This window comes from Desmodus rotundus, chromosome 9 (genome assembly GCF_022682495.2).
Source record: "Desmodus rotundus isolate HL8 chromosome 9, HLdesRot8A.1, whole genome shotgun sequence".
NCBI lineage: Eukaryota > Metazoa > Chordata > Mammalia > Chiroptera > Phyllostomidae > Desmodus > Desmodus rotundus.
In genome coordinates, this window is record NC_071395.1 from 62,653,097 (window position 1) to 62,679,680 (window position 26,584).

Below are 26,584 nucleotides of genomic sequence, written 5' to 3' on the forward strand. Positions count from 1 at the left end.
CCGTCTCTGGTTGAGGCGTGTACCAGAGGTAACCTATTGATGTTTCTCTCTCACATCATCATTTCTCTCCCTCTCTTTCTCTCTCCCTTCGCCTCTCTAAAAATAAATACATAAAATTTTAAAAAATTACTTTGAATTTTTTAGAAGGATGAATTTAAAGTTATGCAAAAACTACATCTTATATAACCACATGATTATCTCAGTAGACTCAAAAGGCATTTCACAAAATTCAGTTTCTGTTTCTGGTAAAAAAGAAAAACAACCAACTTTATGCAAACTAAGAATGGAAGGGCATATGATAAAGGACATCTGAAAAACCCACAGCTAACCTCACACTCAGTGTGAGAGAGTGAAAGCTTTCCCCCAGGATCAGGAACAAGATAGGATGCCTGCTCTCCCTACTTCTATTCAGCACTGTACTGGAGATTCTGGATAGTGCTGCCATTTAAAAACCAAAAAGAAGAATGAAAGAAAGAAATCTAGTATGGAGAGGAAGGAGTAAAACAGTCCTAATTTATAGGCGGTATGATTATTTATGTAGAAAAACATGATGAAATCTACAAAAATGCTATTAGGACTAATCAGTTTAGCAAGTTTGCAGATTATAAGATAAACAAAAATATGCTAGCAATGAACAGTTGAAAATTGAATTGAAAAATAAAACCAAATAGCATCAAATTAAGTGAAACATTTAGGAATAAATGTAAGGTGTTCAAGATTTGCACACTGAAAAATGCAAAACATTACTCAGAGAAATTAAAGACCTAAATGAGTGGAAAAAAATACTATGTTTATGGGTCAAAAGACTCAATATTAAGATATCATTTGTCCCCAAAGTGGTCTATAAAATTGAGACCTCCCAATCAAAATTTCAGCTTTTTTTGTAGTAATTGACAGGCTGATTCTAAAATTATATGGAAATGCAAGTAACCTAGAAAGGCAAAACAACTAAAAAAAGAACAGAGTTGGAGGTCTAACACTACCTTAATTTAGGACTTCTTTTTTTAAAAAAAATATATATATTTATTGATTATGCTATTACAGTTGTCCCATTTTCCCCCTTTCACTCCACTCCATCCTGCACACACCCTCCCTCCCACATTCCCCCCCTATAGTTCATGTCCATGGGTCATACATATAAGTTCTTTGGCTTCTACATTTCCTATACTATTCTTACCCTCCCCCTGTCTATTTTCTACCTACTATTTATGCTACTTATTCTCCGTACCTTTCCCCCCTCTCTCCCCCTCCCACTCCCCTGTTGATAACCCTCCATGTGATCTCCATTTCTGTGGTTCTGTTCCTGTTCTAGTTGTTGGCTTAGTTTGCTTTTGTTTTTGTTTTAGATGTGGTTGCTAATAACTTTGAGTTTGCTGTCCTTTTTACTGTTCATATTTTTTATCTTCTTTTTCTGGGATAAATCCCTTTAACATTTCATATAATAATGGCTTGGTGATGATGAACTCCTTTAACTTGACCTTATCTGAGAAGCACTTTATCTGCCCTTCCATTCTAAATGATAGCTTTGCTGGATACAGTAATCTTGGATGTAGGGCCTTGCCTTTCATGACTTGGAATACTTCTTGCCAGTCCCTTCTTGCCTGTAAGGTCTCTTTGGAGAAATCAGCTGACAGTCTTATGGGAACTCCTTTGTAGGTAACTGTGTCCTTTTCTCTTGCTGCTTCTAAGATTCTCTCCTTTTGTTTCATCTTGGGAAATCTAGTTATGATGTGCCTTGGTGTGTTCCTCCTTGGGTCCAGCTTCTTTGGGACTCTCTGAGCTTCCTGGACTTCCTGGAAGTCTATTTCCTTTGCCAGATTAGGGAAGTTCGCCTTCATTATTTGTTCAAATAAGTTTTCAATTTTTTGTTCTTCCTCTTCTCCTTCTGGTACCTCTATGATTCGGATGTTGGAATGTTTCAAGATGTCCTGGAGGTTCCTAAGCCTCTCCTCATTTTTTTGAATTCTTGTTTCTCATTCCTTTCTGGTTGGATGTTTCTTTCTTCCTCCTGTTCCACACCGTTGATTTGAGTCCCAGTTTCTTTCCCATCACTATTGGTTCCCTGTACATTTTCCTTTGTTTCTATTAGCATAGCCTTCATTTTTTCATCAAATTTGCAACCAAATTCAACCAATTCTGTGAGCTTCCTGATTATCAGTGTTTTAAACTGTGCATCTGATAGGTTGGCTATCTCTTCCTCGCTTAGTTGTATTTTTTCTGGAGCTTTGATCTGTTCTTTCATTTGGGCCATTTCTTTTTGTCTTGGCATGCCTGTTAAGTAAAGGGGCAGAGCCTTAGGTGTTCACCAGGGTGGGGTACTAGTCACTGCACTGTGACTCTGTATGTGGGGGAGGGGCCGAGAGGGAGCAGTGGCGCCTGCTCCACTCTCTGCCGGACTTTAGTCACTCCCTTCGTTACCCACAATCAAATTGGGCCCTTTTGGTGCTGCTTCCCTGGGTTGGTGGGCTTGTGCATGCTCTAGGCCCCTGTGGGTCTCTTCCAACGAACTCTCCTGTGAGGCTGGGAGTTTCTCTTGCTGCCCCCTCAACTCCCACGGGTGTTTTCAATCGGAGGTTTGAGGCTTTATTTCTCTGCACTGGAACTCTGGGTTGTGTGGTCTGCTTCGCTCCCCCGCTGATCCTCCCAGTTTATCTATGCATGAATGTGGGGTTGTGGGGTCTGCTAGCTGCAGCCTTGCCTGCCCCATTCCACAATCCGCCACCTTGCTGGGTCCGCCAGCCGCAGCCTTTCCTCGAGTCCTCTCTACCAGGATGCCTGTCTCTGCCCCTCCTACTGGTCTGGATGAATGTTTCTTCTTTATCTCCTTGGTTGTCGGACTTCCATACAGTTTGATTTTCTGTCAGTTCTGGTTGTTTTTTGTTTTTAAATTGTTGTTGTCCTTCTTTTGGTTGTGTGAGGAGGCACAGTGTGTCTACCTACGCCTCTATCTTGGCCGGAAGCTCTCAGGACTTCTTAATAAAGCTAAAAAAAAATCATGGGTATGTGGTATTGGGATAATAAATAGAAAAATAGACCAGTGGAAAAGAACAGAGAGTCCAAAAACAGACCCATATGTATCTATAATACTGACTTTTAACAGAGGTGCAAAGGCAATTCAATGGAGAAAGAATAGTCTTTTGAACAAATGATTTAGAATAATTGGTACAAAATAAAATAAATCTTGAGCAATATCTCACCTCACATATAAAAATCAACTAAAAATGAATTGCATACCTAAATGTAAAACCTAAAGCTATAAAAGATCTAGAGGGAAACAGATTTATGAAAATAAAATATGACACCAAAAACACAGTTCACAAGAAGTAATTGTTAAGTTAGGTGTTGTTGAAATTAAGGATTGCTCTTCAGAAGACAGAGAGAGAATGACAGGAGAAGGCCCAGACTGGAAGAAAATATTTGTAAAGCATACATCTGATAAAGGACTAATATTCAAAATACATAAAGACTTCTTAAAACTTAATGAGAACTGATGATCCAATTAAGAAATTGGCAAAAGATAAACAGGCCATTTACTAAAGAACATGTATGGATGGCAAATAAGCACATGAGCAGATACTCAACACCATTTGTCTTGAGGAAAATTCAAATTGAAACCACAGTAAAGTGCCACTGCACACCATTGGAATGGGTAATATTAATAAAATGACCACACCAAGTGCTGGTGAGAATGTGGAGGAATGGGAACTCTCATGGGAATGAGAGATGGTATAACCACTTTGGAAAACAGTTTGGTTGTTTTTTTAAAGAGTTAACCATGTGCCTACAACATAATCCAGCCATTCTACTCTTAGGTATTTACCCAAGAGTAAAGAAAGCATGAGTCCTTACAGAGATTTGTATTTGAATGTTCATAGTAGTTTTGTAATAGTTCAAAACTAGAAACAGCTCTAAAGTCCATCAACAAGTAAATGGGCAAACTGAGAGGGAGACCCATGCAATGATCTGTTACTTGGCGATGTAAAAGGATGGCCTGTGACATGCAGTGATCATGATGGATCTCCAAAGGGTTATGCTGAGTGATGAAGTGAGACAAAAGAGGACTGTGAACTCTTATTCCACTTATGAAATCTGTGATGGCAGAAAGCAGATCACTGGTTGCCTGCTGCTTGAAGGAGAAATTACGGAGGGGTACAAGGAAACATTTGCCATGATAAATACTTTATTATCTTGGTTGTGCTAATTTTATACAGATATGTACATATATTATTGTTTATGAAATCAGTTTAAATATGTACAGTTAACTGTAGCTCAGTTATACCTTAATAAAATTATTAAAAATTGATGTTTAATCCTGTAAGTTTTTAGCCCTGCCTGGGTAGCTCAGTTGGTTAGAGTATCGTCCCAGTGTACCAAGATTGGGGGTTCAATCCCCAGCCAGGGCACATACAAAGAATCAACTGATGAATGTATCAGTAAGCAGAACAATGAATCAGTGTTTCTCTCTCTGTCTCCCCCCCACTTCCTCTCTCTCTAAAATCAATCAATCAAGATACTTTGAGTTTTTTTAAGTGTATTTTATTGATTATGCTATTACAGTTGTCCCAATTTTTTCTCACTTTTATCCCCCTCTGCCCTGCACCCTTTCCCTCCAGCATTCACCCCCACCTTAGCTTAGTTCATGTCCAGGGATGGTTCATGTAAGTTCATTGGTTTCTCCATTTCCTATACTATTCTTAACCTCCTCCTGTCTATTTTCTACTTAACCAATTATGCTTGTTATTCCCTGTCCCCTTCCCCCATTTTCCCTACTCCCCGCCAATAATCCCGCCATGTGATCTCCATTTCTGTGATTCTGTTCCTGTTCTAGTTGTTCGCTTAGTTTGTTTTTGTTTTTGATTTTTAGGTTCAGTTGTCGATAGTTGTGATTTTGTTGTTATCAAAATGGGCGGGGTGGGACAAAATGGCAGCCAAACTACAACCCTGAAGAGATGGCTGGTGTCAAACCAGGGAACCACCAATGATAGATTGCTACCTGGTTCAAAGAGACCAATCCCTAGCCCCCACGTAGAGAGCCAACCAGAATTTGGTGCATAAAACCCCGCCATATTCCCTGCTTGGGCACGACTTCCTCGGCCCCGCTCTGGGGACCGGGGAACCTCGCTCTGGTGCGCAAACCCCAGTAAAGCTCTGTACTGCCTAATTTTGTGGCTGATTGGTATTTCTTCCTTGGCGGAGCCTAAGAAAACCTTTCAGTTGTCATTTCACTGTTCATAGTTTTGATCTTCTTTTTCTTAGATAAGTCCCTTTAACATCTCATATAATAAGGGCTTGGTGATGATGAACTCCTTTAACTTGCTTATCTGGGAAGCACTTTATCTGCCCTTCCATTATAAATGATAGCTTTGCTGGATAGAGTCATCTCGGATATAGGTCCTTCCTTGCCTTTCATGACTTCGAATGCTTCTTTCCAGCCCCTTCTTGCCTGCAAGGTTTCTTTTGAGAAGTCAGCTGATAGCCTCATGGGAACTCCTTTGTACATAACTCTCTCCTCTTGCTGCTTTTAAGAGTCTCTCCTTCTCTTTAATCTTGGATAATGTAATTATGATGTGCCTTGGTGTGTTCCTCCTTGGGTCCAACTTGTTTGAGACTCTCTGGGCTTCCTGGACTTGCATGTCTATTTCTTTCACCAGATTAAGGAAGTTTTCCTTCATTATTTTTTCACATAAGTTTGCCATTTCTTGCTCTTCCTCTTCTCCTTCTGGCACCCCTATTATTTGGGGTTTAAAGTTGTTCCAGAGGTTCCTAAGCCTCTCCTCACTTTTTGAATTCTTACTTCTTTATTCTGTTCCAGTTAGGTGTTTATTTCTTCCTTCTGTTCCAAATCGTTGATTTTGAGTCCTGGTTTCCTTCCCTCCACTGTTGGTTCCCTGTATATTCTTCCTTTTTTAAAGATTTTATTCATTTATTTTTAGAGACAGGGGAAGGAAAGAAAGGGAGAGAAACATCAGTGTGTGGTTGTCTCTCATGTGCCCCCTTTTGGGGACCTGGCCCGCAACCCAGGCATGTGCCATGACTGGGAATCAAACCGGCAACCCATTGGTTCACAGGCTGGCACTCAGTCCAATGAGCCACACCAGGCAGGACTATTCTTTATTTCACTTTGTATAGCCATTACTTCTTCCTTTATTTTGCTTGGTGAGCAATCATTTCTGTGAGCATCCTGATTACCAGTGTTTTGAACTTTGCATCTGATAAGATGGTTATCTCCTCCTGGCTTAGTTCTTTTTCTGGAGCTTTGATCTGTTCTTCCGTTAGGGCCGTAATTCCTCATCTTGGCGCCCACGTGTTACATTGTTAAGGGGCGGAATCTTAGGTATTTGTCAGGGTGGGGAAAGACACTTTGCTGCATTTTGGTGCTGTATGTGAGGGAGGAGTTAGAGAGGGAACAATGACACTTGCTCAGCTCTTGCCCCGCTTTCATTCACTTCCCCTGCTATCCACAAGCACATTGGCCCCTTCTGGTGCTGATTCCCAGATGGGTGGGCTTGTGTACATTCTAGGACCCTGTGGGTCCCTCCAACGGACTCTCCTGTGAGGCTGGGAGTTTCTCCCACCACCACAACCACCACAGGTTTTTATAGCCAGAGGTTTGAGGCTTTATTTCTCTGCTCTGGAACTCTGAGTTGTTCGGTCTGTCTTGCTCCCCAGTTGCTCCTCCCGGTTCATCCACATGCAAATGTGGGACTGCCTGTTCTGCCAGCACTGCCTTACCACTTGTCCTCTCAGCCTCAGCTGCCCGTCTTGGCCCCTCCTACCCATCTGGATAAATGTTTCTTCTTTAACTCCTTGGTGGTCGGACTTCCATATAGTTCGATTCTCTGTCAGTTCTGGGGTTTTTTGTTTTTAAATTTGTTTTTGTCCTTCTTTTGGTTGTGCGAGGAAGCCACGGGTATCTACCTATGCCTCCATCTCGGCTGGAAGTTCCATAGTTCCAGACACTTTGAGTTTTTAATGCACTTTGTCTTATGTGCTTTGTTGTCACTATTAAGTAGAGACTTATCAGTTACAGGTGAGGAAACTGAGGCTTAGAGGAAGTTAATTAACTATGCAGGCTCATCCAGTTGACTGAGTGCAGACCAGGGCCAGCTGTTGCCTACGCAGCGTGCCCATTGCCAGAGGGACATGTTTATCCACACTTTGTCCTGGAGTCTAAGACTCTGAGATTATTTTATTCTTTTTTCTTCATTAATCTTTTGGAAACTACATTTTATTTATGCTCTTTTAATGTTTCTTCCATCAGCATTAACAGAAGATAGGTGCTGTGTGATTTCTGAACTGTCTCGTGCTCTCCCTCAGGGCACAGTCATTTGCAGAGCGCCTTCGTCTGGGCATTGCAGTGATTCACGGAGAAGCTCAGGATGCCGAGTCGGACTTGGTGGATGGACGGCACTCCCCGCCCATGGTCAGGAGTGTGGCTGCCATCCACCCCAGCCTGGAGATCCCCAGTAAGTCTGCTGCCTCTCTTCTTTGCTTTCCCCTTTGATTTTAAGGCTAACTTAATTTTTTTTCAAATATGAATGACCTCTTCTCTTTTTTGTTTTGTAATGTGGCAAAATACCTTCCTTGGCCTAGTGGTAACCAGTGCACTTTTGATGGCCCTGTGGAACAGAGCCTTCAGAAGCCTCTGCCTGATCATCGCAAAGCCATGAAAGTGCTCAACTATTTAGACCCGGGGGTTTTATTTATTCATTCATTCAGTGATAGATCTTGTAGTTTAACATGAGCACAAGTTATTCACTGTAGTGTTATTTTTATTACAAGATATTAGAAGAGTCTAAATGGTTTATTAGAGGGTAGGGCTTATTAGTTAACTATGTTGTATCAGTACATCTAATTATGCAGCCCTTTGAATTAGTTAAGACTATCTGGAAACGAAATAATCTGTGGAATGCACACAGTGTATACCTACCTTTGTGCAAGAACCAGAAAGAACTATGAAGGTGACATCATTATGATGCACTGGTAAGATTTACGGGTGAACTGGTTTTTGTTTTTAAGATCTTGCCTTTAATAACATTTTTTCAATTTAGAAAAAATAACTGCCTTTGAGTCTGTTGGCAAGGGAACAGACTCAACCCTTTTTCTACCCTTAGAGCATACGGGCCTGAATGTGTTTTAGCAAGAGAAAAGACAGATTTTTTTAAGGTTGTAAAGACAGATTTTATTTAGGAAATGTAGCATTGAGGCGAAAGAGATCTCACTATAGAACTGGGCTCAACTCTGAATATAGGAGGGCAGGCGGGGATTGATAGCCAAGAAGCAGGTTGGGGGAGGGGGTCAGTGGATGGAAAATTACTAAGAGGAGGGAGGCATCCAGGGTAGGGGGAATTCTTGCTATACTGACCTAACAAAATTCTTGCTGAAGGAAGGCCTGGGTGCTCAGATTAGTTCAGGAATTCTTGCTAAAACTCAGCTCTGCCAGCCTGAGTACAAAGCCCACAATTTAGTCCAGGGTGAGAAAAGGGCTCATAGGAGCCTGACCTTTGGTCAAGAATGTAGTCTTTGTTACTATTCCAGTGTTTTTCACACTGAACTGAAATAGTTTTTTAAAACAATTTCTTATGTTTAATCACTTTTATTTTAATAAAAAGCCTAATCAGTGCTTAATTCACTGAATTAATCAGTTTTTAATTCAGAGACAACACTGTTACATTTTAGTGGGCCTCTTCATTTTTTTCCTTTGTTTTCATCCAGTGTTGATTCATACTGATTATATAATTGTGCATATTGCTATCTTCTCCCAGCTTTATAACATATCTTTCTGCAAGTCATTAAAAAGTCATATCCCATCTTATGGGTGTGACTTAGACTGCCCGAGCAGGGTATAACTGGGTATGTGTGTTTTCTCCCGTCTTTGCCAGTGTAATGCTGAAATTAACATACGTGGATAAAAAACTTTTTCCATACTTTGGTGTATTTCATTATAAATTTCTAAATGTGATATTGATGAGTTAAAGGTATGGCTATTTATATGGCTCTTTGTTAAATTGATTTCCTAAAGGCATATAGCATTATACCCTTTCACCAATATTGGGGTCAAGTGCCTGGGGAAAAGGGTGTTGAAAATGGAAAAAAAAGTACTTCAGTTTTGGGATTTATCTTGCTTTGCTTGGCCTTAAATTTCTGTCTCCACTCTCCCCACACCATCCTCAGTTCACATACTGCATTTAGTTGTCATTTGTCCTTAGTCTCTTTTAATCTAGAACAGTTGTTCTCAGCTGGGGCTGGGGTGGGGTATGGGTTTTGTCCTCTAGAAGACATTTGGAAATATCTGGAGACATTTTTTATTGTCACAATTGTGGGGGTCACTACTTGTATCTAGTGAATAGAGGCCAAGGATGCTGCTGAAAGGTCCTACAACACGCAGGACAGTCCCCACAGCCAGTCATCTGTCCACAGTTTCAGCATGCTGAGATTGAGAAACCCTGATCTAGAGCAGTCCTACTTTGTTTCTTTAGTGACACTGACCTGTTTTATAAAGTTGCAGTGAAAGTCACTTAACATAGAATTAAGTGTTTTGACATGCACAGGTCGTTGGCATTTAGTACATTCAGAGTGTTGCATAACTACCATTGTTTTCTAGTTTCAAACTTTCCATCACCCCAGAAGGGTACCCCTACCCAGTAAGTAATCACTAGCCCCCATGTCCCCTCCCCCCATCCCCTGGCAACCACTCATCTGCTTGTTGTCCCTATAAATTTGCCTATTCTGGAAATTTCATGTAAGTGAAATGATACAATATGTGATCTTTTATGTCCAGTTTCTTTCACTTAACCCTAATGTCTTTGAAGTTCATCCAAAGATGCAATACCTTTTGATGGCAGAATATTTCATTGTATGGGTATGCCAGCTTTTTTATGCACTCATTTGTTGATGGATACTTGAATCATTTCTGACTTTTGGCTATAATGCTGCAGTGTACATTCATGTTTTGCAGACATATAATTTCATTTCTCCAGGGTCTATACCTGGGATTAGAATTGCTGAATCATATGGTAACTTTGTAGTTAACTTTTTGAGGAACCACCAAACTGGTTTTCATAGCAGCTACAGCATTTTATTTTCCTGTCAACAATGTACAGAAGTTCTAATTTCTCCACATCCTTACCAACATTTATTTTCTGATTTTTTATTGCAGTCATTGTTGACTGAAAAATAATATCAATATGCTGTCTCATCAACAAAAAGGATTTATTCAGGAAAAAGAAAGGGTTTCAACCCAGTGCATGCAGATGTGGCAAGCCACATGCGCACACTCTGGCCTGCGAGCAGAGATGGAGGGGTATTTATATAAGAGGAAAAGGAATGGAAGGGAAGGGGAAACCAGAACCACAGAGCTTTATTATAAACATAGAGTTCTTCCTGTAGGGATTTTGGTGATCACAGATTACATCCAGTGCAAATACTTCTATAAGCCCTAGCTCCTCCCATAGACCCTCCTGATTTATGTTGCTTAAAGTTCTGGTTAGTCTCTTAGTCATCATCCTAGTGTGTTTGAAGTACTACTTCATTGTAGTTTTGATTTGCATTTCCCTGATGGTTAATGACATTGAGCATCTTTTCATGCATTTGTTGTCAGTTTATCCTTTTTGGAGAAATGTTTATTCCAATCCTTTTTCAGTTTTTAAATTGGGTTGTTTGTCTTTTCATTGTTGAGTTGTAAGAGTTCTTTATATATTCTGGACAAGACTTACCAGACATGGCATGCAAATATTTTCTCTCGTGTAGATTGTCGTTTTACTTTCTTGATAGTGATGTGCTCTGATGCACAAAGAGGCTTTAATTTTCGTGAAGCTCACTTTACTTAATTTTATTCTTATACAAAAGAGTAATTTTATACCCTTTTTGGTGTCATATTAAAAAATCCATTGCCAAATTTAGGGTCATGAAGATTTACTCCCAGGTTTTCTATTTAGAGTTCTACAGTTTAAGCTCTCATTTTTAGGTCCTTGCTCCATTTTGAGTTCATTTTTGTATATGGTATAAAGTAGGAGTCCAGCTTCATTCTATTGCATGTGGATATTCAATCTTCCCAGCACCATTTGTTGAAAAGAATTTTCTTTCCCCAGTGAATGGTCCTGACACCCTTGTGAAAAATGACTTCTGAGTGTCCACTGATGGATGAATAGATAGAGAAAATGTGTATATCATTCAGCCATAAAAAATATAGGACAACCTGCCATTTGTGGCAACATGGATGGACCTAGATGGTATCATGCTCAGTGAAATAAGTCAGAGAGAGGCAAATACTGAATGATCTCACTCATATGTGGAATCTGAAGGAGAAAAACCCCACGAAACCCACAGAAACAGAGTAGAATGGTGGTTGCCAGGGGCTGGGGAAGAGAGGAAATAGGGAGGTGTTGGTCAAAGGGTACAGACTTCCAGTTAGAAGATGAGTAGGTTCTGGGGACCCAGTGTACCTCTCGGTGACTGTAATTAACACTGTGTTGTATACTTAAAAGTTGCTAAGGGAGGGAAAACCAAGATGGCGGCGTAGGTAGACATACTGCGCCTCCTCGCACAACCAGAACTGACAGAAAATCGAATGGCAAGGAAGTCCGACACCAAGTAGATAAAAAAGAAACATACATCCAGACCGGTAGGAGGGGCGGAGACGGGCACCAGGGCGGAGAGGACTCGCATGGCCATGGCGGGACTGAGACTGGCGGAGTGTGGGACAAACAGGGCAGGCAGTTTGACCACTAGCAGACCCTGTGGCCCCACACTCGTGCACAGATAAACCTGGGCGAACGGCGGGGAGCGAAGCAGACCGCGTAACCCAGGGCTCCAGCGCGGGGAAAATAAAGCCTCAGACCTCTGAAAGTGCCCATGGGGGTTGGGGCGGCAGCAGGAGAGACTCCCAGGCTCACAGGAGAGGTTGTTGGAGAGACCCACAGGGGCCTAGAGTGTGCACAGGCCCACCCACTCGGGAACCAGCACCAGAGGGGCCCAATTTGATTGTGGGTAGTGGAGGGAGTGGCTGATCCGGTGGAGAGTGGAGTGGGTGCCATTGCTCCCTCTCGGCCTCTCCCCCACGTACAGCGTCACAGCGCAGCGACCAGCGTTACCCTGCCCCTGGTGAACACCTAAGGCTCTGCCCCTTTAAGTAACAGACATGCCAAGACAAAAAAAGAAAAAAAAAAAAAAGGCCCAAACGACAGAACACTTCAAAGCTCCAGAAAAAATACCACTAAGTGAGGAAGAGATAGCCAACCTATCGGATGCACAGTTCAAAACACTGGTTATTAAGACGCTCACAGAATTGGTTGAATTTGTTCGAAAACTAGATGAAAAAATGAAGGCTATGCTAATAGAAACAAAGGAAAATGTACAGGGAACCAATAGTGATGCAAAGGAAACTGGGACTCAAATCAATGGTGTAGACCGGAAGAAAGAAACATCCAACCAGAAAAGAATGAAGAAACAAGAATTCGGAAAAATGAGGAGAGGCTTAGGAACCTCCAGGACATCTTGAAACGTGCCAGAAGGAGAAGAGGAAGAACAAAAAATTGAAAACTTATTTGAACAAATAATGAAGGCGAACTTCCCTAATCTGGCAAAGGAAATAGACTTCCAGGAAGTCCAGGAAGCTCAGAGAGTCCCAAAGAAGCTGGACCCAAGGAGGAACACACCAAGGCACATCATAACTAGATTTCCCAAGATGAAACAAAAGGAGAGAATCTTAGAAGCAGCAAGAGAAAAGGACACAGTTACCTACAAAGGAGTTCCCATAAGACTGTCAGCTGATTTCTCCAAAGAGACCTTATAGGCAAGAAGGGACTGGCAAGAAGTATTCCAAGTCATGAAAGGCAAGGCCCTACATCCAAGATTACTGTATCCAGCAAAGCTATCATTTAGAATGGAAGGGCAGATAAAGTGCTTCTCAGATAAGGTCAAGTTAAAGGAGTTCATCATCACCAAGCCATTATTATATGAAATGTTAAAGGGATTTATCCCAGAAAAAGAAGATAAAAAATATGAACAGTAAAAAGGACAGCAAACTCAAAGTTATTAGCAACCACATCTAAAACAAAAACAAAAGCAAACTAAGCCAACAACTAGAACAGGAACAGAACCACAGAAATGGAGATCACATGGAGGGTTATCAACAGGGGATTGGGAGGGGGAGAGGGGGGAAAGGTACAGAGAATAAGTAGCATAGATGATAGGTGGAAAATAGACAGGGTGAGGGTAAGAATAGTGTAGGAAATGTAGAAGCCAAAGAACTTATATGTATGACCCATGGACATGAACTATAGGGGGAGAATGTGGGAGGGAGGGTGTGTGCAGGATGGAGTTGAGTGAAGGGGTGGAAACGGGACAACTGTAATAGCATAATCAATAAATATATCAAATAAATAAAAGGTTTTCTTTAAAAAAAAAAAAGTTGCTAAGGGAGTAGATCTTACCATGCACACAAATTGTAATAATTGTGTGAGGGGATGGATGTGTTGACTAATCTCTTTGTGGTAATCATTTTGCATTGTATATGTGTATCAACACATCAGACTGTACACATTAAATTCACAAGTCATAAAGCTGGGGGGAAATCAGTAGACCAGAGGTGTTCAAATTTTATTTCTAGACTCTCAATCCTGTTGTATTGGTGTATATCTCTGTCTTTATGCCAGTACCACATTATTTTGATTAGTAAAGCTTGATGTCAACTGTAATTGAAAAATAAAAAATAATAAACTTTTGTAATAGTTTTCAAAGTAGGAGAAATGTGAGTCTTCTATCTTTATTCTTCCTTTTTTTTTTTTTTTTTTTAAGATTTTGGCTATTTGGAATCTCTTGCATTTCCATATGAATTTTATTGTCCATTTCTGCAAAAGAACCAGTTGGGGTTCTGATAGGGCTGGCATCAGCCCTCTGGGTCACATTGGGGAGCACTGCCATCTTACCCATACTGAGTTTTCTGATGTATAAACGTGGGATGTCTTTCCATTTATGTTTAATTTCAGCGATGTTTTATAGTTTTCAGTGTACAAGTCTTTCACCTCCTTGGTTAAATTTATTCCTAGGTAGTTTATTCTTTTTGGTGCTTTTTTAATGGAGTTGATTTTTAAATTTCCTCTTCACGTGGTTCATTGCTGGTATGTAGAAACAATTGATTTTTGTGTGTTGACCTTGTACTTTGCAGCTTTGGTGAATTTGTATATTAGCTTTGGTAGTTTTTTTGTAGATTCTTCGGTATTTCCTATATGTAAGATCATGTCATTTGCTAATCAAAATAATTTTCCTTCCATCTATTTCTTTTCTTGGGTCATTGCCTGGGCAGCACATGCATCCCAGTGCTGAAAGCTGCAATGAATGTGGCTCCCTGGTCTCACTCCTGACCCCGGGGGGAGTTTAGTTCTTCACTAAGTACATGGAGGTAGCTCTGAGCTTTATATGGTTGCCCTTTATCAGTGAAGAGGCTCTCTCCATGTTTCTGGTTTCTTGGATCTTCTTATCATGAGACACAGACTTGTAAAAGGCTTTGGCATTTTAATACAGAAACTTCTGTGCATGTGTTTTATTCTGACCAGTGCTGATTCCCAAAGAAAAGCCTCCAATCACAGTGGTCGGAGATGTGGGAGGAAGGATCGCCATCATTGTGGTATGTAAACCTCTTTTATTATTAATTGTCCTATTTGCCAATTCTATTTTGTTAACTTGTTTTTTTTAAGATTTTATTTATTTTTAGAGAGGGAAGGGAAGGAGAAAGGGAGAGAAACATCAATGTGTGGTTGCCTCTGGAGTGCCCCCTTCTGGGGACCTGGCCCACAACCCGGCCATGTGACCTGACTGGGAATCAGGCTGGCAACCCTTTGGTTTGCAGGCCTGTACTCAATCCACTGAGCCGCACCAGCGAGGGCTAACTTGTTTGTTAATTGTGTGGGGTTAGTGGTATGGCCGGGTAAGTCTCATTGAAGTTGGTGCCTTGTGCTAAATGTTTATGTTGGTCCAAAAATTGAAAATTATTATCATCAGTTTATTATGAAATTGCTAATTACTTACTTAGTTAAATATTGTGCAGCTGTTTGTCATAATGTGAGAATTTGTTTTGTGATCAAAATGGGATACAAAATTGATTATAACTGTTTAAGACACACATCCTCTCACACTTCACAAAGCCAGTGCCCCAAAGGAGCACATTTAACACCTATTTTATAAATAAGAATCAAATGAACACATGGGTACTCATTACTCAGCTTGGGAACAGAGCGTGCTCGGGACTTTTCCTTGGTCTCTCTCTTTCTTTTCTTTTCAGAGGTTGTCACTGCCTCGAACGTGGTCATCGATGCCCTTCCTTGTCCTTACATTCTACCATGAGTACACTGTACACTAAACATTATATTTTGGGGGGCGGAGGTTCCCATGTTTTTGATCTCACCATTTGAGATTTCTCTGTGTGCTACATTCTTTTTCATTGTATGGTGCTGCATGATATAACTATTACATAACTTATTTCTCTGTTCTCTGGGCATTGAATATACAGTTCTTTCTATTTCCAAACAGTACTGCTTTGAACATTCTTGCACCTGTTTTCTATTACATAAGTGCAAGACTTTCTAGGCGCCTGTGAGTGGAGTCATTCAGTCTGAAAGTACACATTTCCAACTTGACTAGATGGTGCCACATTGTCCCCAAAGTGGTTGTACCCATTTACCAAGCCTCAGTGCTTGTAATTTTGTTAGAAAATCTCTGATATTACTCTGTAGGGGAATAGCTGTTTATTAATTTATTCCTTAATCAGCAAAATCTGCAGTAACAAGCTATAGTAACAGAATCTACCAAAATTCAGTAACACGTTTTCCCCTTTCTACTGCAACTGCATTTTTTTTTAAACTTTTTATTTTGAAGTAATTACAGATTCATAGGAAGTAGCCAAAAAAAAATTACAGGGAGATTTGGCATATTCTTTATCCAGTTTCCTCATTCTTGCTTCACTGTAGTACAGTAACAGTCTAGAAATTCACATGGCTGCTCTCTGTAGAGCTGCTTCAGGTAGCTCCAGTGTGTGGGTGAGGATAGATGTGTGCAGCCTTCCCACGTGCGTGGCTTTGGGTGACTACCACTGCAGTCCTGATACAGAATGTGCCCTCTCAAAGCTCCCTCCTGTACTCCTTTGTAGCCACACCCACCTCCTACCCACCTGATCCCTAACTCTGTGGCAGTCACTAATATGTCCTCTGTCTCTGATGGTGATGTCAGGAAAGTCTCATGAATGTAATTTATACTCTGTAACATTTTGAGTTTGGTTTTTTCACCTAGCACGATTCCCTGGAGACCCACCCAAGTTGTTCATATATCGATAGTTCATCCTTTTTTTTTTTGCTGAGCAGCATTCCATGGATGTAGGGCCCACAGATTGTTTAACCACTCACCTGTGAGGAAAATTTGGATTGTTTCCAGTTTTCTGCTGTTAGAAATAAAACTTCCCTACACATGTGTGTATGTGTTTTTGTGGGAACAGAGTAATTTTTCTGGGATAAATAATCAGAAGTACAGTTGTTGGGTTTTGAGGTAATTGTGAGTTTAGTTTTATAAGAACCTGTCAAACTATTTTTCAGAGTATTTGTACCATTTTTACCAGGAGTGCTTTTAAAGTAATACAGTGTGTGTGTGTGTGTGTGTGTGTGTGTATTTTAATGTATTTTATTGATTATGCTATTACAGTTGTCCCATTTCCCCCCCTTCATTCCCCTCTGCCCTGCACACCCCCTCCCACCTGCATTCCCCCACTTCAGTTCATGTACTTGGGTCATATATATGTTCTTTGGCTTCTGTGTTTCCTATACTATTCTTACCCTCTCCCTGTCTATCTTCTACCTACCATTTATGCTACTTATTCTCTGTACCTTTTCCTCTTCTCTCCCCACCCACTGCCCTGCTGATAACCCTCCATGTGATCTCCATTTCTGTTCCTGTTCTAGTTGTTTGCTTAGTTTGTTTTTTGTTATGTTGTTTTTAGGTTCGGTTGTTAATAGCTGTGAGTTTGTTGTCATTTTACTGTTCATTTTTTTAATCTTCTTCTTCTTAGATAAGTCCCTTTAACATTTCATATAATAAGGTCTTGGTGATAATGAACTCCTTTAACTTGACCTTCTCTGGGAAGCACTTTATCTGCCCTGCCATTCTAAATGATAGCTTTGCTGGATAGAGTCATCTTGGATGTAGGTCATTGCCTTTCATGACTTCGAATGCTTCTTTCCAGCCCCTTCTTGCTTGCAATGTTTCTTTTAAGAAATGGGCTGACAGTCTTATGGGAACTCCTTTGTAGGTAACTGTGTCCTTTTCTCTTGCTGCTTCTAAGATTCTCTCCTTCTGTTTCATCTTGGGTAATGTAATTATGATGTGCCTTGGTGTGTTCCTCCTTGGGTCCAGCTTCTTTGGGACTCTCTGAGTTTCCTGGACTTCCTGGAAGTCTGTTTCCTTTGCCACATTGGGGAAGTTCTCCTTCATTATTTGTTCAAATAAAGTTTCAATCTGTTGTTCTTCCTCTTCTCCTTCTGGTACCCCTATGATCCGGATGTTGGAACGTTTCAAGATGTCCTGTAGGTTCCTAAGCCTCTCCTCATTTTTTTTTTGAATTCTTGTTTCTTCATTCTGTTCTGGTTGAATGTGTCTTTTTCCTTCTGGTTCACACCATTGATTTGAGTCCCAGTTTCCTTCCCATCACTGTTGGTTCCCTGTACATTTTCCTTTATTTCATTTTTCATAGCCTTCATTTTTTCATCTAATTTTTGACCATATTCAACCATTTCTGTGAGCATCCTGATTACCAGTGTTTTGAACTGTGCATCTGATAAGTTAGCTATCTCTTCGTTGCTTAGTTGTATTTTTTCCTGGAGCTTTTTCATTTGGGACATTTTTTTTGTCTTGGCGCACCTGATACATAATAAGGGGCGGAGCCTTGGGTGTCACCAGGGCGGGGCAACCCACATGGCTGCATTGTGGTGCTGTATGCAGTGGAGGGGTCCAAGAGGGAACAGTGCTGCTTGCTCTGCTCTCTGCTGCCTTTCAGTCACTTCCCTGGCTACCCACAATCAAATTGGGCCCTTCTGGTGCTGATTCCCAGGTGGGTGGGCTTGTGTATGTTCTAGCACCCTGTGGGTCTCTGCAATGGACTCTCCTGTGAGGCTGGAAGTTTCTCCTGCTGCCACCTCAACCCCCACAGGTGTTTTCAATCAGAGGTTTGAGGCTTTATTTCCCCGGTGTAGAACTCTGGGTTGTGTGGTCTGTCTTGCTCCCCAGTTGTTCCTCCTGGTTTATCTGCATGCAAATGTGAGACCGCCCAGTCCGAAGTCCACTGCCTCGCCCGATCCCCAGCCACCCTGGACCCTGGTCCTCTAGCCGCTGCTTTGCAGTGAGTCCTCTCCGCCTGGCTGCCTGTCTCTGTCTCTCCTGCTGGTCTGGATGAATGTTTCTACTTTAACTCCTTGGTTGTTGGACTTCCATACAGTTCTATTTTCTGTCAGTTCTGGTTGGTTTTTGTTGTTGTCCTTTTTCTTGTGTGAGGAGGCACAGTGTGTCTACCAATGCCTTCATCTTAGCCGGCTATATTTTTTGATGATAGTAATATTAGTATATATTTGAAAAGGGTTTTATATATATACATACACACAGTGTGCAGCAAAAGTAGGTTTACAGTTGTTTGTATGGAAAATCATACAATAATTAATAAATAATAATACAAGGATAAACTCTCGTGTTTCACATACTCACAACTGTAAACCTACTTTTGCTCCTCCCTGTATGTAAAATAACATGAGTATTTGTTCAACCGTAGACAATATTTGATGCTCTAAGGGGCTTGAGGTAACTGGTAGCCTGGGTGTCAAAGGAAAGGCTCAGTGTTTTTTCTCCTGTGCAACCCCTTCACTACTCGCAAGGCGCACTTCACTTCTGGTCGCCAAATGTGTGTGGGGTTTCTCTCCACACCAAAGAGTTCTCTGCAGTGCCAGCTGGGTGTCCTGCACTTTAACTCAAGACACTGTGTACCTGGAGAAAGTGTCAGAACCCACAGGGTAAGGGCTCAGTCCCACGAGACTGCTCCCATCCCACTTCAGATGCTGTTCACAAGTTACAGGTTACCCACAACTTCAGTCTGACTTGCCTACAAATCAGAGGTTCCCATGACCCATGACGGCCTTAGCAGCTCACTGAACTCAGAGAAGCACTTACTCACATTTATCAGTTTATCAAAGGCTGTGTGATAAGGACACAGATGACGGCCAGATGAAGAGACACAGGATGCGGTCTGGGAAGAGTCCTGAGCACAGGAGCTTCTGTCCCTGTGGAGTTAGGGTGCGTCACCCTCCTGGTGTGTGGTTGTGTTCACTGACCCAGAAGCCCTGTGATCCCCCTACTGGTGGGATTTCATGGAGCTTCCTCACGTGGGCACAACTAATGAAGAATCCATTTCCAGCCCCTCTCGCCTCTGGGGAGACGTGAGAGCAAGGCTGAGAATCCTAAGCTTCTGATCAGGGCTTGGTCTCTCTGGTGACCAGCCCCACCTAGGAGCCACTGAGGATCTCATTAGAACAAAAGACCTTTCTGTCGCCCAGGAAATTAATTACAAGGGTTTTGGAGTCTTGTGTCAGGGATGGGGTCAAAGACAAAATATTAGAACAAAAGATGCTCCTATTGCTCATATCACTTAGCAGTGTACCAGGGTTTCAGCATCCTGTCCTAGGAACCAGGGGCAGATAGATATGTAAGAGAGTATATTATATATATATTACACATTCTCTTATTGCACACTGGGAATCTGTGGTCCAGAAACCACTGAACTGGGTTTATTATTAAAAATAATAGTGTTTTTCCTATTACAAAAATATGTAAAAACCATGCTTCCCACATGCACAATGGAGAAAATTTGGAAAATAAGGAATTCAGCAAGAAAAGAGGAAAGAACCACCTAGAGTCAGAGCATCTTCTAACAGTTTTATTATGTGTTTAAAAAAAAAAAATTCTGCGAATATGTTGGGAGCACATGCCTGGTTTGGGCACAGTGCTGGACGTAGGGCTATAGAGCTGGAAACCTCGGCAGCACTGCGTGCAGCAGAGACAAGACAGCCCGTGAGTGACAGGTGCAGGAGGCTTGCTGTGGAAGGCCTGGTGGGAGAGCATGGGAGACATGGCAGGGCTGTGCTGTGTGCACATGCCACAGTGGAAAGTTAGACCCTTTCTTTTTCCTGGTTGCAAAAGTGTTCATGTGTATTTTGCTGCATCTGTAATTTGACAGGATGACATCATCGATGATGTTGACAGCTTTCTGGCTGCAGCAGAGACCCTGAAGGAAAGAGGCGCGTACAAGATCTTTGTGATGGCGACTCATGGCTTGCTATCTTCAGATGCTCCCCGACTGATTGAGGAGTCTGCCATCGATGAGGTATTAGCTGGCCTGTGGGTGGGCTGCCCTGCCCTGCCCCTCTGGCACCTCCTGATCTGTAGTTGCAGAGCATAGGTGGAGAAGGAGATGTTTTATAGTTACAAGTGAGTTAAAAATGCAGGTTTACTATATTTGCATTTCATGGACTGCAGACTGCCCATAGTAATAGTTAATGGGTCTGATAACCCTTGTAACTGGAGCATGTCGTCTGCGCTGGCACCGCCAGACTCTGTGTACCCACCCTTCCTGAGCTCTAGCACAGCCCTGCAAAGCCCACGTCAGGGCCTTGTTTATTTTTTTAAAGATTTTACTTATTTATTTTTAGAGAAAGGGAAGAGAGGGAGAAAGAAAGGGAGAGAAACTTTGATGTGGGAGAAAAACATTGATTGGTTGCCTCTTGCAAGCCCCCAGTCAGAGACCTGGCCCCGAACCTAGGCACGTGCCCTGACCGGGAATTGAACCGGTGATCTTTTGTTCTGTGGGACAATGGCCCAACCCACTGAGCCACACTGGTCAGGGCTCAGCACCTCTTTTAGAGAGACAGGAAATTGTGCACCACAGAAGTTAAGTGACTTAAGGCGAGACAGCTAACTATGCTGAACATTTGGATTCAGATCTTAGTTTGCCTGATGCCAAAGCCCCATCTCTCTCCCTAGTACGGCTGCCTGTACTAGGGAGAGATTGAGATTGGGAGAGGAGGGTGGCCAACAGGGCGATTTTCCTAAGCTGTCTGCAGCTCCCAGTGTGGCTGAGGGGGGCTGTCCAGGTTTATTAGCCCTCCCTTGTTCTAGAGGCCAGCCAGGTAATGGGGGCTCAGTTGTATAAATCACATTTTTGTTATCCCGTAAACAGAAGTGCTGTCTTCTGTAGATTCCTGGGTATTGAATCTTCAGTTAGTTAAACTCTTTTTACTTTTCCAAGTCTCACATTTTCACTCCTCACATTATATCTCCTTGAGCCTGGCCGGTGTTTATCATCTTGGATGTGGTCAAGATGCCTTAGTGCAGACCAGAGGCCAGACTTCCATATCTCTGCTCAGTGCAGCCTCCTCTCTCAGCTGGACAAAATGGACTGAGAATCCAGAATGGCAGTACAGGCACTCCAGGAAGCACAATGAACAACACAGAGTTCCCATGTTAAGTAAAGTGAGAAGACTTCAGGCCCCGGCCGCTCTCACTGGTCTGCCCACATGGCACCAGGTGGGTCCTCATGGTGCTGTGTGTGGGCACCTGAGAAACAGCAGAGCAGAGGAGGGTAGAGAGGACACGGCTGGGGCCGGACCTTTTCGAGCAGAGCAGACTTTGGAGGGAAGGCATAGCCCAGCAGAGGCAGACGTGAGTCCAACAGCGGGCGCACTTCAGTGGAGAGGCCGCCCCTGTTGTGGTCTTGGCATCCCTGAGAGCACTCTGTCACTGACGTGCGTAACCGAAGTTGGGGCGAATATCCAATGGCCAAACCAGGTTCCTGCATTCATTCTAGTTAGGAAGCAAGGTTTTTCATATAAACTTACACACAAAACATCATTGCACAGTAGATTATAAAGTTTTGAACAATGTAAAAGTAACGCGGGGTGGACCAGTTAGGTGGCAGGAGTTGAGGAGCGGAAGAGGGCTGATGCTCTTCTTCCAGAGCAGGAGCCACTAGGTAGTGCTTGGTGGTGAAAAGTCATGATTTGAAGCTTTTTTATTTTTTTCTTTTTTAAAATTGGAAGTAGTTAAACGAAATGCCCAGAATAGGCGTCTCTACAGAGAGGACATTAGTGGGTGCCAGGGTTTGGGGAAGGGTGAAACCAGGAGTGAGAGCTAAGGCCTAGAGGGCTTCTCTTGGGGGAGATACTTTCTAAACACAACTTTGTCCCAAAATCTTTAAATGGGTATGTTGGGCTGCTCCCAGAATAAGGCATCCTGTTTTCAGTATTTGAGAGGAAATTGATGGAAAAAGTAGGCAGTACTTGGTTTACATGCACAAAACAAAATTATTTGTCCACCTTTAAAAAATGGGTGAATTGTATGGTATGTGAATTATAACTCAGTAAATCTGTAATTTAAAAAAAAATTTCCCAGTGAGGGTGGTTATTTAGTGAGAAAGACTGAGCCCACAGGTCACCACATGGTGCCTTCCAGGAGGTGCTGTGTGTGCAGCACAGGCTCCGTCCTACCTGGGTAGCTCTGCAGTTCATTCCATGTGGGTGATGCAATAAATTGTTTGGTACCAGTGGGGAGGTACCTTTTTTCCTGGGGTAGGGAGGGTGGGAATTGTTCTCCCTTTACAGGTAATGAGACTTAATATAACCTTTTATGTTTCCATTCTTGCCCAGTATCAGGAAGATCAAATGCCAAATGATGAGTCACAATAATTACATTAGGTTAGGTTTTCACGTCCCCAGTGCTGCTGGTTCTGAATAATTCCTGGTCTTCTCTTTCTCTGTTTCAACAGTTGCCTTTGGGAGTAGGGACTATGCATTATAAATAATAATAAAAATTATTCCCATTCCCTATTTTTTTTAAGGCTGGGTATTTTAATCTTTTTCCACTTGTAGCTGTTGAAAAGTGCTTGTTTTCTCCTTTTTTTCATTTTTATTAAGTATTAACTTTTAACAGCCTTTTTAAAATATAATTATCAGGAAGAAACTTTTTATTTTATTTGTTTTAATGTAGTGGCTTTTGAGAGAGAGAAACATGGATTTGTTGTTCCATTTACTATTCACACATTGGTCGATTCTTGTGTGTGTCCTGACTGGGGATTGAACTCACAACCTTAGTTCATTGGAACAACCAATTGAGTTACCGGAAATAACAGCTTTATGGAGATACAATTCACATACTATACAATTCACTCATTTAAAGTACATAATTCAGTGGTTTTTAGTACTTTCTCAGAATTGTGTAGCCACTACCACAATTAATTTTAGAACAGTTTTATCTCCCTAGAAAGAAACCTCACACCCATTAGCAGTCACTTCCCATTTCTTCTCAATCCACTCATCCCCAGGCAACTACTTAATCTACTTTCTGTCTGTAGATTTACATTTTATGTGAATGGAGTCATACAGTATTGTTCTTTCATGTCTGGCTTCTTTCATTTAGTATAATGTTTATCCACATTGTAGCTAGCGTGTGTCAGTACTTAATTTTTTGTTGAATTGGTGGAAAGAACACTTTTTGTATCTCTTCATTCATGGAAATTTGGGTTGTTTCTACTTTCTGACTGTTGTGAATAATGCTGTTAGGAACATTCTTCTACAAGCTTTTGTATGAACATGTGTTTTCATTTCACTGGGAGTAGACTTGCTGGGTCATATGGTAGCTCTATGTTTAAACGCTTAAGGACCCCCCAGACTGCTTTCCAATGCAGCTGAACCGTTTTACATGCCTACCAGCAGTGTAGGAGGCTTCCGGTTTCTCTGCATACTTGTCAACACTTTTTATTGTCTGTCTTTTTGCCCATAGCTGTCCTGGTGGGTGTAGGTTTATCAAATGTTAGCCTAAGAAACAAAAGGTAGCACTCACCTTGAGTGGAAACATCACCGAAGGTCAGGTAGGCCCACTGTCCTTCTCAGGGATTGGATAATACAGCAGATTTCAGACCACACCAGGAAGCTGCTTAGTTTCATGACACTGTTGGTTTTTCTGTCTTAATTCGAAGGTGGTGGTTACCAATACAATTCCACATGAAATCCAGAAGCTCCAGTGCCCCAAAATTAAAACGGTGGATATCAGCATGATCCTTTCAGAAGCCATCCGTCGGATTCACAATGGGGAGTCCATGTCCTACCTTTTCAGAAACATAGGCTTAGATGACTGAGGAGCTTTCCTTTCGGAAACTCCCAAGGGCCAGACTGGAAACGTGAGGAGGAGGACTGGGAGAGACCTTGCCTGATTTTATGTATTTCCCAGGGGCCATGTCCGTTGTGTTCCTTTCTTGTTAATTACTATGAAGATAGACCAAATTTTTGTGTCGGGTGTTTGTGAGGTTTTCGGGCAATTTTTATAAAAGAAAAACTATGTTCTCTTAAATAAAATAATTTAAGACCTTACTGTTTCTAGTTTAACCATTCAAAATATAACTTGGAATGAGAATTTTTAGCTCACAAACAGCCTTTTCCAAAATTGTTGGAGCCCAAGTGCTTAAAAAATGTAATAAAATGAAATGGTCTACTGTATGATACCTGTAGTTGAAAAGCCAAAAAAACTATACTGTTGAATCCAGGTAATGACATTTTTAGAAATGCTTTTATAGACAAGCATATGGAATATGTGACCATTATTTATTTTCTGCAACAAACGAAGGAATAAAAACTCAATGTGTTTGTGTGTGATTTTTTACACTTTGTGTTTTGTCAGTTGTTTTATAACTAAAATAAAATGAAAGCCGAATATACGTGCTATGGATGTTGAAATATTCATTGCCTTAAGTTTTCTCTTCTGCAACTTTTCTGGGGACACAGTAGCCTCTTACCAACGTAATGTTCCCTGTTCTGCTTGTCCAGGGCCCAGACATTCCTAACTGTAGTAATTTAACTGTGGCAGGAGAGGAGCTCCAGTCCCAGGGTGGGGGTGGGGGCGGGGTCTGTGCTCCTTGTTTGACAGCACAGCCATTCTCCAAATAAAAGGAGGCCCTGTGGGCTCTTGGGGATGAGATGTTGGAGGGCGGTCACCCTCCAGGGCAAAGGGCAAGTAATGGTGATTCTTGTCAATGCCAAACAGGTAAGTCTCATCAGTCCTAGAATTTAGAACTCAAAACTTGTACCTTTGAGTTTGTCAGACGTGGAACACTGGCGTCCCGTGAGTTATGCCAGTGTGTTCTCCCACTGAGGTCGTGTGGGCAGTCCTGTCCAGTTCATGGAGTGAAAAATTAAGACTTTCTCACCAAGAGAAAATACTTCCAAAAAACCTTAAACCTTTGCTTTCTGCCTGTTTGAGAAAATGGGATAAAATAGTTGACTTAGCACAAAGTGAAGGGTAGTCATTTACTGTTTGCCATACTTCAGTTTCCTGGCACTCTGCAGAAAGCAGTGGGGCTGCTGGGAGCTTGCCCTGGAGCAGGCCCAGGGCCCCGAGTGTGCAGGAGCACTGAGGGGCCCACTTTGGCAGTCGCCTGGTGGTCCCCTGCTCATCCCATCTACGCTTATCACACCCAGCCATGCCCAGGCCCCACCAGGTTCTCCTGAGGAAATAGCTTCAGAGAAAGGTCCTCATCACCTCCCCTCCAGTTCCCAACCCAGTTAATAGTAGAGCTGTTCTCTTTGAAAGTGTGTGCTTGCTTACTGAGAGCCTGTTCCCAGAAATGGAAATTTAAGACCTTCACGAATGAGCTTAGGAAATGTTACAGGGACAGCTGCTTTGGCCAGCGCACCTCTGGTTAGTAGCAGGTGGTTGTCCTCTAACCAATGCCACATTTGGAAGAAGAGCTTTGGGTGTCTGGTGTCACCTGCCTGAGCCTGTTGGGACCTTCTGAAGTTAGCTCTCTGAAATGGGCTGAAGCAGCTTCACAGCAAATCTCACATCTTTAGACTCTGCTGTGTTGTCTCCTCCCATCTTTTGCCCCGTTTAGCAGCAATATAACTGTTGAGCTCATTCAGCAGGAAATTTCCTCTAGATGGCTGTGTCCCATGAGGTTTGACCTCCATGATTTTTTTTTGGTATGTCATGTTTCATAAAGAAAAGTCAAATTTATAGAGAGAAGTGAATGAAGAAATGGGATGTTTTCCTCTGGGTGATGAACTTGCGGTAAAGCTGGCTAGGGCCCTTCAAATCCACAAGGACTTGGGTGTGTGCTCAGAGCTGGCTGTGGGGGGATGTGAAGGTGAACACCTGAAAGAAGCCACCATCTGGTGCAGCTTGAGACCCAGGCGCTCAGCAGGTCTCGGTAGAGACTTAAGAGGCATGGAGAAGCAACAGCTATTCCCTGCAAGGGCCGGGAAAGATCGGGGGAGCATAGGAACAGGAACATGAGCAAAGGCTCGAAGGTGTGATGAGTGTCACATCATAGCCCATTGTGGCTGGAGCAGGAACAGTGGGTGCCACGGGTGGGGCGGCAGGATAGAGGCCTTTCAGGGACAAGTGTAGGAGGTTGGGCTCTGTAGAGTTACAGAGAGCTTGGGGTTGTGAAGGCCACAAAGCACAGGAAAGGAAGTCTTCCACCTTAGCCCCTCAGCCACCAAGGTCCCCTCCCAGA

The 26,584-nt window shown here is 42.2% G+C and overlaps 1 protein-coding gene across 6 annotated transcripts in view; it reads left to right on the forward strand.

Annotated features, from left to right (window-relative positions):
• Positions 1-24,787, forward strand: part of PRPSAP2 (phosphoribosyl pyrophosphate synthetase associated protein 2) — a 67,497-nt gene extending 42,710 nt beyond the window's left edge. For all 6 annotated transcript variants that reach the window (XM_053910672.1, XM_053910673.1, XM_053910674.1 and 3 more), the window contains 4 exons: positions 7,318-7,466; positions 14,556-14,626; positions 20,261-20,407; positions 24,053-24,787. In XM_053910672.1, the coding sequence (XP_053766647.1) occupies positions 7,318-7,466; positions 14,556-14,626; positions 20,261-20,407; positions 24,053-24,211 (526 nt within the window). In that variant the 3' untranslated portion in view covers positions 24,212-24,787. The remainder of the gene's footprint in view (positions 1-7,317; positions 7,467-14,555; positions 14,627-20,260; positions 20,408-24,052) is intronic.
• The last annotated feature ends 1,797 nt before the right edge of the window (positions 24,788-26,584 follow it).